At 55.5% G+C, this 12,994-nt stretch overlaps 1 protein-coding gene across 6 annotated transcripts in view; it reads right to left on the bottom strand.

The window, feature by feature from the left end:
- STAB2 (stabilin 2) overlaps positions 1 to 12,994 on the bottom strand; it is a 137,623-nt gene that overhangs the window by 56,467 nt on the left and 68,162 nt on the right. For all 6 annotated transcript variants that reach the window (XR_008665915.1, XR_008665914.1, XR_008665916.1 and 3 more), the window contains exons 26-33: positions 12,269 to 12,364; positions 10,349 to 10,444; positions 8,273 to 8,320; positions 6,763 to 6,899; positions 5,688 to 5,802; positions 3,975 to 4,052; positions 2,030 to 2,128; positions 1,802 to 1,909 (exon numbers count right to left, since the gene is read on the bottom strand). Coding sequence is in view for 1 of the 6 variants with exons in the window: in XM_055336600.1 (XP_055192575.1) it covers positions 1,802 to 1,909; positions 2,030 to 2,128; positions 3,975 to 4,052; positions 5,688 to 5,802; positions 6,763 to 6,899; positions 8,273 to 8,320; positions 10,349 to 10,444; positions 12,269 to 12,364 (777 nt within the window). In the remaining 5 variants the exon portion in view is untranslated. The remainder of the gene's footprint in view (positions 1 to 1,801; positions 1,910 to 2,029; positions 2,129 to 3,974; positions 4,053 to 5,687; positions 5,803 to 6,762; positions 6,900 to 8,272; positions 8,321 to 10,348; positions 10,445 to 12,268; positions 12,365 to 12,994) is intronic.

The following is a 12,994-nucleotide window of genomic DNA, read 5'->3' on the forward strand; positions in this document are numbered from 1 at the left end:
CACCTGCGCCCTGGGAGTGGCAGTGGACTCTGGGAGGGCTGTCTCCCCAGCGAAGCGGCTGGGGTGGGCAAGGCACTCCACTGGGTCTGCTCCAGGCCCCAGGCCCTGGGGGGGTGGGGTCAGAGCGCCTGGCGACCTGCACCTCCTCCATAGCCTGAGAGGTTCTGTGGGCTCTTCCGTTTCTGTGTTGCAGTGACTTTGACCTCTGCCCTTTGCTCTCCCACCCTGGTCGGGGGCAGGGAGTGCCTCCTGCAGCTGCCACCCCACGGCTTCTCTCTCCTCTTCACCTGTCACCTACACCCACACCGATTTGTGCCCAAGAAACCGTTCACACTATTAAAGTCTCTCAGGCACGATGTCCTGTCCCCGCTGGACCCTGGCTGGCCCCAGAATAAGACAAAGGCCCTGCAGCGACAGCGACAGAAGACAAGATTTTAGGTCCAATTCGAGGCGGTGACTCTGACAGGGCTGGAATGTTTTTCTGAACTTAACTGAGACTGTCTTTGTAGCTTCAAATGATCCTTGGGCTCTTGGGGGAAACGAGGTTTCATCCCAGGGCAGCAAAACCTGAACAGGTTCGCTGGGCGCGGGCAGGCTGGGGAAACAGACGAGGGTGGTCTCTGACCCCCCACTTTCAGGAGTAGATCCCACCTTCACGGGCTCCAGAGCCCACTGGGCCAGCGAAGGCCCAAAGGACCACTCATAACACTGCACAGATGCTGGAGGGTGTGCAAATGGTGCACACTCACAGGACAGATCGTCTGATGACTCTGAGGCCAGAACCGGCTGGCTTCCCCGAGGAGGTCAGAGCAGATGTGGACAAGGGTTGGGTGATTGGGTGATTCAGGAGGTAGTGGGTGCATGTGCACGTATGGGTCCATGTGCACGCGTGTGTCCATGTGTGTCAGTGTGTGCGCGTGTGTGTGCACACAAGCGGATGGGAACAAAGGCACTGCACATGCCTGGGGCTTGCCAGGGCCTCTGAGGTGGTCAGTCCGTGAGACCTGGGCTGTGCAGGAGCATCGGGGAGGCTGTGCGGTGAGCACGGGGAGCTGTGCAGGGGGCATGAGGTGGGGGGTCGTGTGGGGAGCACGAGGAGGGGGCTGTGCGGAAAGCATCGTGGGGGTTCCATGCAGGGAGCACAGAGGGGCCTTATGGGGAGCACCAAGGCCAGAGGGTGCTGAGCGTGCGGTAGGTGCCAGTGCGCATCCCTGTCTGAAGCTACAGGGAACGGTGCGCTTGCTGTGCAGATAGCGTCACGCGTGTCCTCTCATCGTGGGGGTGCTGGAACAGGGTGACTCGCTCCTATGGGACAATTCTGGAGCCCCTGGTGACTAAAGGATGCCTGGCGGCCAGTGGACAGAGGACTTAATTCCTGGCTGGGTGGTCTGTACTCCATCTTGCAGATATGGGGATGCACCCAGGGTGTCGAGGCACCGAGTGGCACGACTGGGACTTGATATCCTGATGAAATCCCCTGATGGCCTTGGAGGACTCAGGGAGGATGGAGGCCGGAGGGGAGGAGGTAGGCACACATGACCTGCCTCCTCTGCATCCCTGTCACAGGGACCAGGAGACCAGGGGACTGGGAGGCCAGGGTGCAGAGGAGGGATGGGGTCCGGCCCGCTTCCTGGGGCACATGCTGCAGGCGTGTGGGGGCGGGCCACTTCCAGAGACAGGGTGTCTCTGGCGTTTCCTGAGGCAGACAGGGAGGGTGCCGGAGAGGGCACCGCCCCCAGGCGGGGGGTGGGTGAGCACAATGTGGAGACCTGCTGGTGGCTCCCCTACTTCCCCTACTTACTAGCGTGGCGGCCTTCCTCTCCTGGAGGTACTTCTCCACGGCACGGTTGCTGGGAGCGAACACTGTGTAGGCCCCGGCTGCCTCGATGGCACCGGCCAGGCTGTGCTGCTGTGATGGGAGAGGCAGAAGGCATTAAGGCGTTAAGGTGGAAGGCGTTAAGACTCCCAGTGCCTGTGTCCCCCTCCATCCCCCCTCCTGGCCAAGGCTGCCTAGACGCATGGTACTCACGGTGATGGAGGCCCGGAAGGTCGAGTAGTCGGGCATCTGGTCCAGCCGCGCCAGCAGGCTCGGTAAGGGGCCAGTCAGACTTTTTTGGGGAACCAGCACCTGGGGAGGGAGCCCCCGCATTCTGTCAGCTGTGTCCACAGGCAGATCAGGTCACGTGAGCAGACGCACTGACAAGGACCGCTGCATGTGAGTCCCCACGCTGCCCCCGCGGCTGCTGCAAGGGGCAGCTCTCCTCTGAGAGCCACCTGCTGAAGGGGGTGCAGCCTGGGGCCTGCAGTGTGCTGGCTTTGAGCCCCAGGCCACCACCCTCGGCTGGGCATCCGCGTGCCAGTGTTCATGGTGACCTTGACTTGAGGACCCCTGTCCAAGGGCAGGTGTGAGAGGACCTTAGGGAGCCACTGCCGCCAGCGGTCGCACAGAGATGGCACAGAGCCAGGAGTCTCCGGTGGTCGGTCACCTCCCGCTCAGCGGGTCTCTAACCCCAGAGCTCTGCTCCACGTGTCCTCCTTGTGAGGCTAGGACAGCCGTAGTGTGCTCCCTAGGCCCTGGCACTCACCAGGTGGGAGCATAGGACATGCTCTTCTGTCCAGGGCTTGGCACCGACTGTGCTGCCAGGCCCACCAGCTGTCAGCGGCTACGAGGCTAGGCCCAACCAGGGACCTCGAGTCACAGCAGCCCTCCCCGGGGACATGCCATCCTGTGGAGACTGGGCCACACCATGAGGAAGGGGCACAGTATGCCAGGTGAGTCTGCCACCCCCGATTCCCTGGAAGTACAGAGGGGGAGAGAGGAGTAACCTAGCCTTTACCTGGGGGAGGCCTGCTAGGCAGGAGGCACAAAGAGAGGGTGTTTAGTGCTCCCCAGGGAGGGAAGAGGAGGGGGAGGAGGTGCAAAGAGGGCGTGTGGCCTGGCCACATGTGCTGTCTCCTTGATGACTCAGGTTGTGGGGTAGGGAGGCTTGCAGGAGGTCCCAGGGGGATGACGCTCAGGACAGGAGAGGGCTGAGGCACCCTTGGACTGCTGGGTGTTGCCACCAGAAATGCAAAGGGGCGGGGGGTAATTTAGTGCTTTGGGAAGCCAGGAACGCAGAGGAAAAGTATGCTTGGCAAGTAATGTTGGTCTGCATCCTGAGTCGTAAATCCAGCATGCTCCCTGCAAGTGACCACTAGCTCAAAAATGTGGGTTTTCTTAATGATTCCTGGTAATCCAAGGGAATTGCAAGGCTTTTGCAAAATAATGCACCTAGGAGTCTCACAAATAGCCTCTCTTTGCTGCACAGAGATAGTTGACCTTTTCTGTAGATTAAAACCAAAAGTGCATACTTAAGTGCCAAGGGGGATAATTTTAGGGGAAATGGTATTGGTTAATCGTCTTTTCCAATCTTCCACCTTCCGAAAGTTCCCAATACGCCCTAAGTTCTAACCCTGATTTTCAATGAAAATCCTAATATAGTAACTGAAAATTATAGGAGAGCTTAAAACCCTGTTTCTCGCTATCCTTTCTTCCTTTCTATTTCATACGTTTGAACACTGTTGCATCACGTCTTAGAAGACAATGAAAATTTCAAAAATACTTTTTCTACCCCTTCCCACTTTTTTCTAGGCCTTCCTTACCCCATGTTTTTAGGGGACAATCATGCAGAAAGGGGAAGGAAAGAGCGACCTGTAACCACCAGCCCTTTCCCCAGCTCTTGGGGAAGACTTTCACGTAAATGAGACATATGACACGTGTGGCCACGCATGACGTAGGAGTCACTGCAGAATGGAAGCCGGGTAAGTAGCAGAGTCCGACTGACCCTCTAGGCAGTTTTAGCACTGTTGTCATGGAGCACGACACATGTCACCCCTGCCAGAGATGGGTGTTTCTGCCCCCAAAAGATGTGGTGCGGGAGCACAGATGGATGAAGTCAGAAGAGCCGTCTGCGGGGAAGGCTGCGAATGTGTACCTTGCTGATGACGTGTATCACGCCGTTCGTGGCTGCATTGTCACCATCAATGACAGCTGCTCCTTCAATTGTGATATTCTGTGAATGCAAATCAAGGTAGGTCTTCACAGGGCAGTGATTCAGGGACTGAAACTACATCTGCACTTCACACTTCTTGAGCAGTTGTGACTTTGACCCTTTTAACCATGACCTGAGGTTAGAGGTATGTTCACACCGTGACACACTAGTTGACCCTCCCACCACACACGCGCAGTGAAGTGATACTTTCCTCTACTTTTTGGGAGGCTCCTGAACACCGATTCTGTTCTTTTCTGCTTCGTTCAAAGGGTGCTGGTTGGGGTACAGTACAGCCATCCTGTAGTTTGAAAGCATCTGTGGATGGTGTCGTGGGTGGAATTGTGTGTCCTTGGGGCTCACATGTTGGGGTCCTAACCCAGTACCTCACAGTGGGGACTTAGTGGGAAACAGGGTCTTTACAGAGGAACTTGAGTTACAGTGAGACCGGTTCGGTGAGCCGTACTCCGGATTCGGCTGGGGTCCTCCAGAGGGGGACATGGAGAGCCGTGCGGGGGCGGGGTGGGGGTGGGGGTGGGAGCCCTGAGCTGAGTAGAGGGCCTGCGACAGCCCCTCCCACAGCCTCGGGGGCCCACCTTGCATACACCTTGGCCTCCAGAACCGTAAGAGGAATTCCCTGTTGTTTGAGCCTCTCGCTTGGTGGTGCGCCCTTACAGCGGCCCCGGCAGCTCCATCTGACTTTCCTGACCAGAACCCAGCTACTTCTCAAGAATATTATTTACGCGACCTACCCACCTAGCTTGGCCACCAAGCAGCCATGGCTTGGCCGTGCTCCCTTCTGTCCACTTTCTTTCTTCCTCTCCCCACCCCACCCTTTGTCTGAAATCCCTCCTGGGACCCTAGGTCCAGACGCGGGCCTGTGTCACCCTGGCAGCTCCCAGGTCACATCAGCAGAGGCCCTGGAGAGACGTTCCTGGCCACCTTGCACTGACGAGCGGGAGGGAAAGGTGATTGAGAGCAGTAGTTCTAAAACATTCTGGACGGTGGCTCACGTGCACTGATGTAGTGGTGCTCCCTCTCCAGGAGAACCTTCATTTCTACCTCATGCAACGCACAGAAAGTGCTTTAAAACACTCGTGCACAGCAAGGCAGCCAAGCTTCCCAGCAGGCCTGAGTGCAGGCTCTAGCGCGTGGCAGTCCACACCGGGAGCCAGGCTTCTGCAGGGCTGCACTCTTCCTTGCGCTCAGACAGAGCACCTGTAGGTGCTCAGTTGGTATCTGCTCAGTGACTCTAATGTCACATAAAATCCAGTGACTTGTGACGGCACAGCTAGATGGCTACCAGGGCCTGCTCGTGTTAGTCACTATGAATAGCCAAAGCTGGGAAAGTGCGCGATATTTACCCAGAACAATGGAAAAGTGTGCCTTTGTGGCTCGGCCTGCGGTCTGTCAGGAGGTGCCTGTGGATGACCTGTGGCTGGAGGGTCACATTTTGTAGCCTCATCACTACGGGGTAATGCGTGTGTGTCAGGACACGTTGGCAGTTGCTGAGGCTGGGGGGCGCCCCCATGAGACGCCTCTTCCTGGCCTATTCCATTCATGTTTGCAAATTCCTGTGGTGCACACGCTGTACACGCAGACAGCACACATGCAAACAGCATATTTCTGCTTAGCAGACAGGCTATGGCGCTCTCTTACCCTGTCCGCCTTCGCCACATGAAGAAAGCTGCCCGGCAAAGCTGTGGCCAACCTGTCCAAGGGTGACAGGGCCTGCAGGTCGGCCAGTCCGTAGGTGCCCTGCAGCATGTGGTATCTGGAACAGTCCGTGAGGCCAACCGTGAAACATCAGTGCATGGAGGACTGTCATGAAGTAGCTAAGAAACCCGGTTCTAGAGCTGGACCACCAGGGTCAGACTCTTCTCCAGGAACTCCTAACCCTGGCACCTTGGGTTACTTACTGGATCAGCCCACACCCCAATGCACAGCTGTAGACCCACATTCTAGGGGCGTTTGGAGGAGGGACTGAACGTATGGAAGGCAGTCAGTGCGAACTTGGGAGTTGGGTGTGAGCTACCACCTCCCAGGGGAAGGAGGCAAGGAGGGTTCCAGAACACACGGAGTTTTGCAGGGTGCCAAGGACCAGGGCTCCCCCTCCACTGAGCGTTTTGGGACCCAGGAAATCTAACAAAAATCCCCTACCCCTGGACAAGCAGAGCAGGACTAACTCCATTTTGTGCTACGCCTGCCATCTCATGTAAAACCCCCCACACAACCTGCCTGTTGTTTAAGGGACTCCCTCACCCTAGTTTAGCTATTAAGCACACCCTTATCAGAAACCACCACACATAGGAATGCGGGACCTCTGACCTTTAACCGCCAAGGAATGAAAACCCCTCTTTTGCTCGCCAAACCTGCGCGCCAATTCTAACCAGAATAATAGGCTAGTTCAAATGGTCACTATAAGGTGAATCGTAATTCAATCGGCCACCTGCATGTGGACCAACATAACTGTGCAACTTTCTGCATATGTTGCAATCTCATTGGCCACTGGCCCCTATAACACTGCTGTGCTTCTTAGTCTCGGGGTCCAAGTCCCTGCTCTGCTGTATGGAGTATACTTGGACCCAAGCTCGAGCTTGTAAATAAACCCTCATGCATTTGCATCGGTGTCGGCTCTTTTGTGGTTTCTCGGATTCGCAGTCTTGGGCACAACAAGCGTTGTTCACCCTGACACCAGGATGAGAGCATGGAGAACAGAACACAGGACACCTACTTTATGAGGGTTGGGATGTGGCTCTTGGACAGCCAGAAGGTTTTCTCATCATGGTCCATGTCTGCAATGGCTTGCTGGGAAGGCACAAGGACGGTGAGGTTGGCGGCAGCCGACAGCAGGGGTTGCAGAGAGGCATCCTGCATCATAGGGGGAGACAAATGGGTCTGAGGCAGGTTACAGGGCAGGCCGCATGGACTGCGTGCTTGGCCAAGGAGCCAGGTTCCCTCGGGGAGTGATTTCAGGGATGCTGCGAAGGCCTCAGGACCTCTTTCCTAAATCCATCCCACCTACTCACTCACCCCACCTCTGACGTGCATTCTTTTTATTTAAATGGGTGAGCTTGGTCAAAAGGCAACTTTTTCTGAGCCCCTGTCAGACTTTGAACTGTTATCAGTCATTTACTCTGTAGTCTAAACAAGAACCAGAGAATGGTGCGGACGATCATGCATGGGTGTGTGAACCCTAAAGCCCTGGACACCCCAGGATAAGGATGGCAGGAAGGTTACAGGAGGAGTTGCAGCATGGAGGATGCACTGGGCTCCTGAAATCAAATTTGGCCTACTCTGTTCTCACCCGGAGCTAGTTCGTGGCAGAGGTGCTGTGCTTATGCTTCACGACTGATCCCAGGAAAAAACAGGAAGTCCTGGTCTGTCATGTTCCTAGATTTCTGTGTGTTCACCCACCGCGGCTCATTTCTGGCTGTGACCATGACAGGACTGGAGGTGACTTAGGGGAGATGTGCCCCACTGCACTCGTGCTCTGTCTGTATGGGGACCAGCCTGTGCTGCCAGACCCTGTCCTGCTCTCTCTCGTGGGGGTGGGGACAGGCCCCGCAGGACAGGAGCAGCTGCCCCGGTGCCGTGCTGACCGGGCAAGGTTTGTGTGGGCGAGTGGCTACTTGAGGGGCTCACGAATGCTTTGGGGGCACCTGGGCCTTAGGCACAGACACAGACATTCACCCCCTGGATGCACTGGTGACGGGATTGTTCACCCCAGGACTTTCCAGGGAAGACGGGGAAGCTCCTCCTGGGCTGAGAGCTGAACACACGCGGACCCAGGTTCTAGCTGTGGACCCCGACCCCTCAGTGCTCTGCAGTCATGGAGGACCTGGCACGGGGACAGGGATGACCCCAGGTTCCAGCTGTGGACCCTGACCCCTCAGTGCTCTGCAGTCATGGAGGACCTAGAATTGGGATGGGGACTGCGCTGTGGGTGGTGCTGCACACAGCCCCCAACTGGCTGCAAAGCTCCCTAGCCCCACCTGGAGCAGCTGTCCTTTACCCTGCCCATGTGGCAGGATCCCCAGGGGAGCCTTGGGCCCACCCCAGGCTTGTTATGTGCGGCCACATAAACAATGTGCGTGTGACCCTGAGGTGCGGTCAGGGGTCAGGGCGGCAACTGCCGCTCTCCACCGCCTCCCCCTCCTACCAGCTACGGTTTGGGTTTGCTGTCACAGGCACTCAGAGTTCCCCGCCCATGCGCACTCCCTCTGTCCCACAGATGTACTCACATTTATCCACTGGTTAAACGGGGCTGCGGCGGACAGAAATGACAGCTCCTTCTCCGTGTCGCCCGGCGGGGAGGAGACATGAGAGAGAACACAGGAGGAGGGACGGGGACTGAGCGGGATGGCAGCACGCCTGTGTGCCCTGCCCAACCTCCTGTCATTGGCCCGCACGCGGTGGGACCGGGCTGCCCACACTGCCCGTGTCGGTCCCACCTAATGGCTTGGTCATTCTCTACCTGTGGGGGTCAAGGACTAATTCTAGAAACTCGGATGGAGCGACCACCTGACGTCCTTCCAAGTCAGAATTGAGTGTGTGAGGCAGTGGCGGCTGCCGTGTGCAGGTCACTGGCCGCTGTGTGCAGGTCACTGGGCTCAGGGCGCGCACCCTGCCACGGCCAGGGAGGAGTGGCGGGGATGGGCCGACACTAGGGTTTTCACAGGGGCTCGGTCTTCCCTGATTCCTCAGGCATGTTACCGGGTCCCTGTAGGCCTCTACTTTGTCCATAAGACCGAGACAAAAATGCTACAGCTCACGGGATGCCGTGAATCTCGGGGGAGTGCGTGCCTCCCCTGCGTGGGGTGGGTAGGCACACGGGGCACGCTCAGCAGCCAAGCACCCTGCTCTCCCTGGAAGGCGTGTTGAGAAGCTACAGGGCACCCTGTGGGGTGAGCGAAGGGTAGCGGGTGGACAGGACGACGTGCGCTCTCACATGGCTTACACTTGCTGGGGTACATCAGTGCTGGAAAAGAAGCCCGCGACGCCACTAGCTCAGGGACATGTGTGGGTGTGACCAGGGGACCACCGGACCTTGGGTGGAAACAGACGGGCCTCCTTGCCAAGTCTGCCGTGGGCTAGCTGTGTGGCCTGGAGCACGTCAGCTAACCTCTCTGAGAGCTCAGGTCTTCTCTGGAAATGAATCTGGTGATGCCCTGCTGCTAGGGCTGCACGGACCCTGCACTCTCAGTGGGGGGTTCGGGGGGGGAAGCCTTTGAAGGATCACACAGCACGAAGACGGATGTTGATGTCGGCAAACATGCACAGAGGCTAAGTGTCAGAGTCAACTCAGCTCCTCCCTAGAGTGTTCGGGGTGGCTAATGGGCCAGTAAATAGCTGTGAGACACGGAGTTAGTAAACAGCAAGTGCACGGTCGACCAGTCGACGGGTCACTCAAAACTAAATAAGGACACCTCCAGACTTCACAGTCTGGGTGGGGGACGGGTCACCTCCAAGCAATGACAGTTCAGTGTGATGTGAATGGGACCCTCCCTATGTACTGGGGCGGAGGCTCCTGCGGGCCCGGTGCTTGGAGAGCCCCTGGTGGGTTCCCCGGCCGCCCAGGGGTCCTGGGCCAGGTTTCTCAGGCTCTCACTTTTCTTTCCTTTTTCCTTTTCTTTTTCCTCCCTTCTGCTCCCCTTCCCTCCCCTCCTCTTTCTTTTTCTTTCTCTGTAGATTCATTTATTTGAGAGTGGGGGGAGATAAAGAGACAAAGGAAACTCAAGCCGACTTCCAGTCAAGTGCAGAGCCCAGAATGGGGCCAGGTCTCACGACCCTGAGATCATGACCTGAGCTGAAGTCAAGAGTTGGAGACCTCACTGACTGAGCCACTCACATGTCCTTCCGTTTTCTTATCCATAAAATGGGCACATAGTGGTCTCAGCCTCAGATAGTGGTTGTGAGGTTCACATGGGGTGTGGCTGCATGTCAAGAATCAAGTTAGATGCCTGGCACGCGGACGGCAGACACGCACCCCCCGGAATGGCTCTCCTTCCTCAGGGCACCCAGCAACACCTACACAGTGTATCAGGGCCAGTCAGCGGCTCATCAGAGAAGTTGGGGAAAGAAAGAGGTGAAGAGCAAGAAACGGAAGTCCCCATCCCCAGGACATGGAGGGTGCCAATAGACGTTAGCCCTCTTCAGCCTGTGGAATGTGTGACCCCAGGGCACGTGCACACCTGCTTGTGTACGACCTCCTGGAGCACCCGACTGGTAGATCACCTCGAAGCAGCCTCACTAAGACAGTCTGCTTTTTAAGAGTTTGTGTGCATGGTTCTGCACAGGCGTCCCCTTGGATGACTTACCACCGCAGCATTTCCATAGCACAGGAGCCCATCGCCCTCGTAGCCCTCCGGGCACACACAGCTCCAGAGGCCCGACGACATAAGCTGACAGGTTGCCTGAGGAAGCAAAGAGAAAAGGAAGGGTTGGCTTCCCTCAGCATCCCCGGAGCCACAGGCTCCATCGCAGGCGAGAATTGCGACTCGGGGTTGGGAGGTGCAGGGAGAGGCCCGCTGATCCTGCCTGTCACTGCAAAAGGCTCCTGCCTGTATGTCTGCTGCAGCTGCTGCTTAATCACGATGAGGTTCTTTCTCTCCATCCCTTGCAGACTTAGCACATAAAAAGTCCAGGACACACCATTAATTTGAATTTCAGGTAAACAAGTAAGTTTTGGGGGCACCCGGGTGGCTCAGTGGTTGAGTATCTGCCCTCAGCTCAGTTCGTGATCCCAGAGTCCTGGGATCGAGTCCTGCATCAGGCTCCCCGCAGGGAGCCTGCTTCTCCCTCTGCCTGTATCTCTGCCTCTCTCTGTGTCTCTCATGAATAAATATATAAAATCTTTAAAAAAACCCAAGTAAGTTCTAGTGTACGTGTGTCCCACGTAATGCTGGGGCCATACTGATGCTGAAGACGGACTGTGGATCTGAAATGCGAACTTATGCATGCACTGGGCACCCTGTGCACTTTCTCCAGGGACCGGGGCCCTACGTTGGCTCTTCCATGCCTTGGAATGACGTAGGCGTAATAACTTCTCGTGTTGGAGCGTCAGTGCTGGGCTTAAATGAAGAAGCAAAAGCACTGGCTCTCCTTCAGATTTATGACGTGTTCTCATGCTTCTTGAGAAGGAGACACTGTGGGGCATGTCCCCTAGTTTTCTTCTTTATAAACTACCCTCTCTGACGGAGGGGTGGGACCTAGCAACTGCGTGCCCAAATCCCGACCATAACTGATGGGCTCATATGTGGGGCCAGCCGGGCTGGTCAGATCCTTTCTCCTGTCTCCTTTCTCCTGTGATTGGGAATTGGGACACAGGTCGTTAGTGGGCATCACTGGGGTGGGGGTGATGTTGATGGAAGAAGAGGGAACCATGTCCCTGCGGTGCAAAGGGGAACGTTAAAAGTTGGGAGAGGGAGAGACACAGAGAAAGCAGATGTGCAGAGAAAAGAAACATGAGAGATGGCGTAGCCCCGGAGGACTGGAGAGGAGGTGGCCCCGAGCGTGGGACTGCAGGCCTGGATTCCGGGTCCTTGAACGTCTCCCTGTATTTCCTGCCCGTGAAGCTACCATGGGAGCATTCCCCAAAAATGCCTTTTTTTTTTTTTTTTTGCTTATGTTGATTGGCACGGATTCTATTTCTGGCACTGAAGCACTGTAACCAGGGGGTGTCCTCAGTGGTCCTGACACGGCTGCTTAGTGACAACACGGACACAAGCAGCTCTGTATGTCTGCCTGTGCATCCATCACACAGACACAGCACAGCTCACCTCTGGACGGGAGTTTTCACCATAAATTTGTTAGGTTATGACATTTGAAGCGGGAGCCCCGTTCTCGACAATTCAGAATCGCCAGATGGAGCAAATAAAAAAATGCCAAGTTAGATAGGAATTTCAGAGAAGGTCTGGATAATTTTTAGGGTGAATTTGTCCTTTGTAATCTCTGGAGCATGCTTGTGCTGAAGGAGTGCTATGTATTTGAAGTTTTGATTTCCCGGGGAAGCCTGTATTCTAGTTGGTGATCATGGATGGTTCTTCTAAGCCTTGGACTGGAGCAAAATTTGTAAGAACTACTCACATTCTGCCTGGGGATTGTCTTCGGGAGGAAGAGGGCTTTGGTTCATTACTAGGTCCAGATCAGAGATAATCTTGGCCTCTTTCTTTCTCAAGGAACCTTTTTTTTTTTTTTTTTAATTTTTAAGTAAGGATAAAAGAAACGAAGTAACTCACTAGCGGGTGACATTGTCCAGTTTGTTCCAAGCACGATGTTACTGCTTCACAATCAATCCCATTTCCTCGGAATCCTTCCTTGCACTCACACTCATTCTGTAATTCCAAGAACGAAAGGGATTATTGAAAATGACCGCCCTCCAGGTCCTGCCATCACATGGCCTGAAACAAGAGCGACAGAAATCCCAGCGATTTGGTCTCCGAAGAGACAGCTCACGCCTTCTGTTGTTCTAGGCACTTGAGGTTCCAGAACTGTTGGTCTGCACATTCTGTGTCACAGCTCGTCTGACAGTCCCCTGGATCCACCATCCCAGAGGGCCCCACATGTGATACAGGACAGCCCATGAGGTTGTGGGAAGAAGTGAATAGAATGTCTGCTTATGAGTTTTTACTTCATAAGTAGAAGAGACAAGACCTTATGAACATGAATGTGTCATCCTCTGCACTGGGTATTGTGGTAGCACCTCCCTGCACCCCCAGACCTGACACTAAGCCAAACATGGCTTGTCTTCTTAAATAAATATTCAGGGTACTTAGGATTTGTGCCTCTTTGGAATATCTTACAGTTTTCAGGCCAGCTAAGGACTACTGAGGGCAATTCTAGATATGGTCTACTTTTTTCCTTATATGGTGCTCCAGGAAGGGCCCCGTCTCCCTGCACATCCCACAGCAGGATGCCTCTATCCACAGAAAGAAAGAGCCGAGAGTGGACAGATGCAATATGGG

This window comes from Nyctereutes procyonoides, unplaced genomic scaffold, assembly GCF_905146905.1.
Source record: "Nyctereutes procyonoides isolate TBG_1078 unplaced genomic scaffold, NYPRO_anot_genome, whole genome shotgun sequence".
Classification (NCBI taxonomy): Eukaryota; Metazoa; Chordata; class Mammalia; order Carnivora; family Canidae; genus Nyctereutes; species Nyctereutes procyonoides.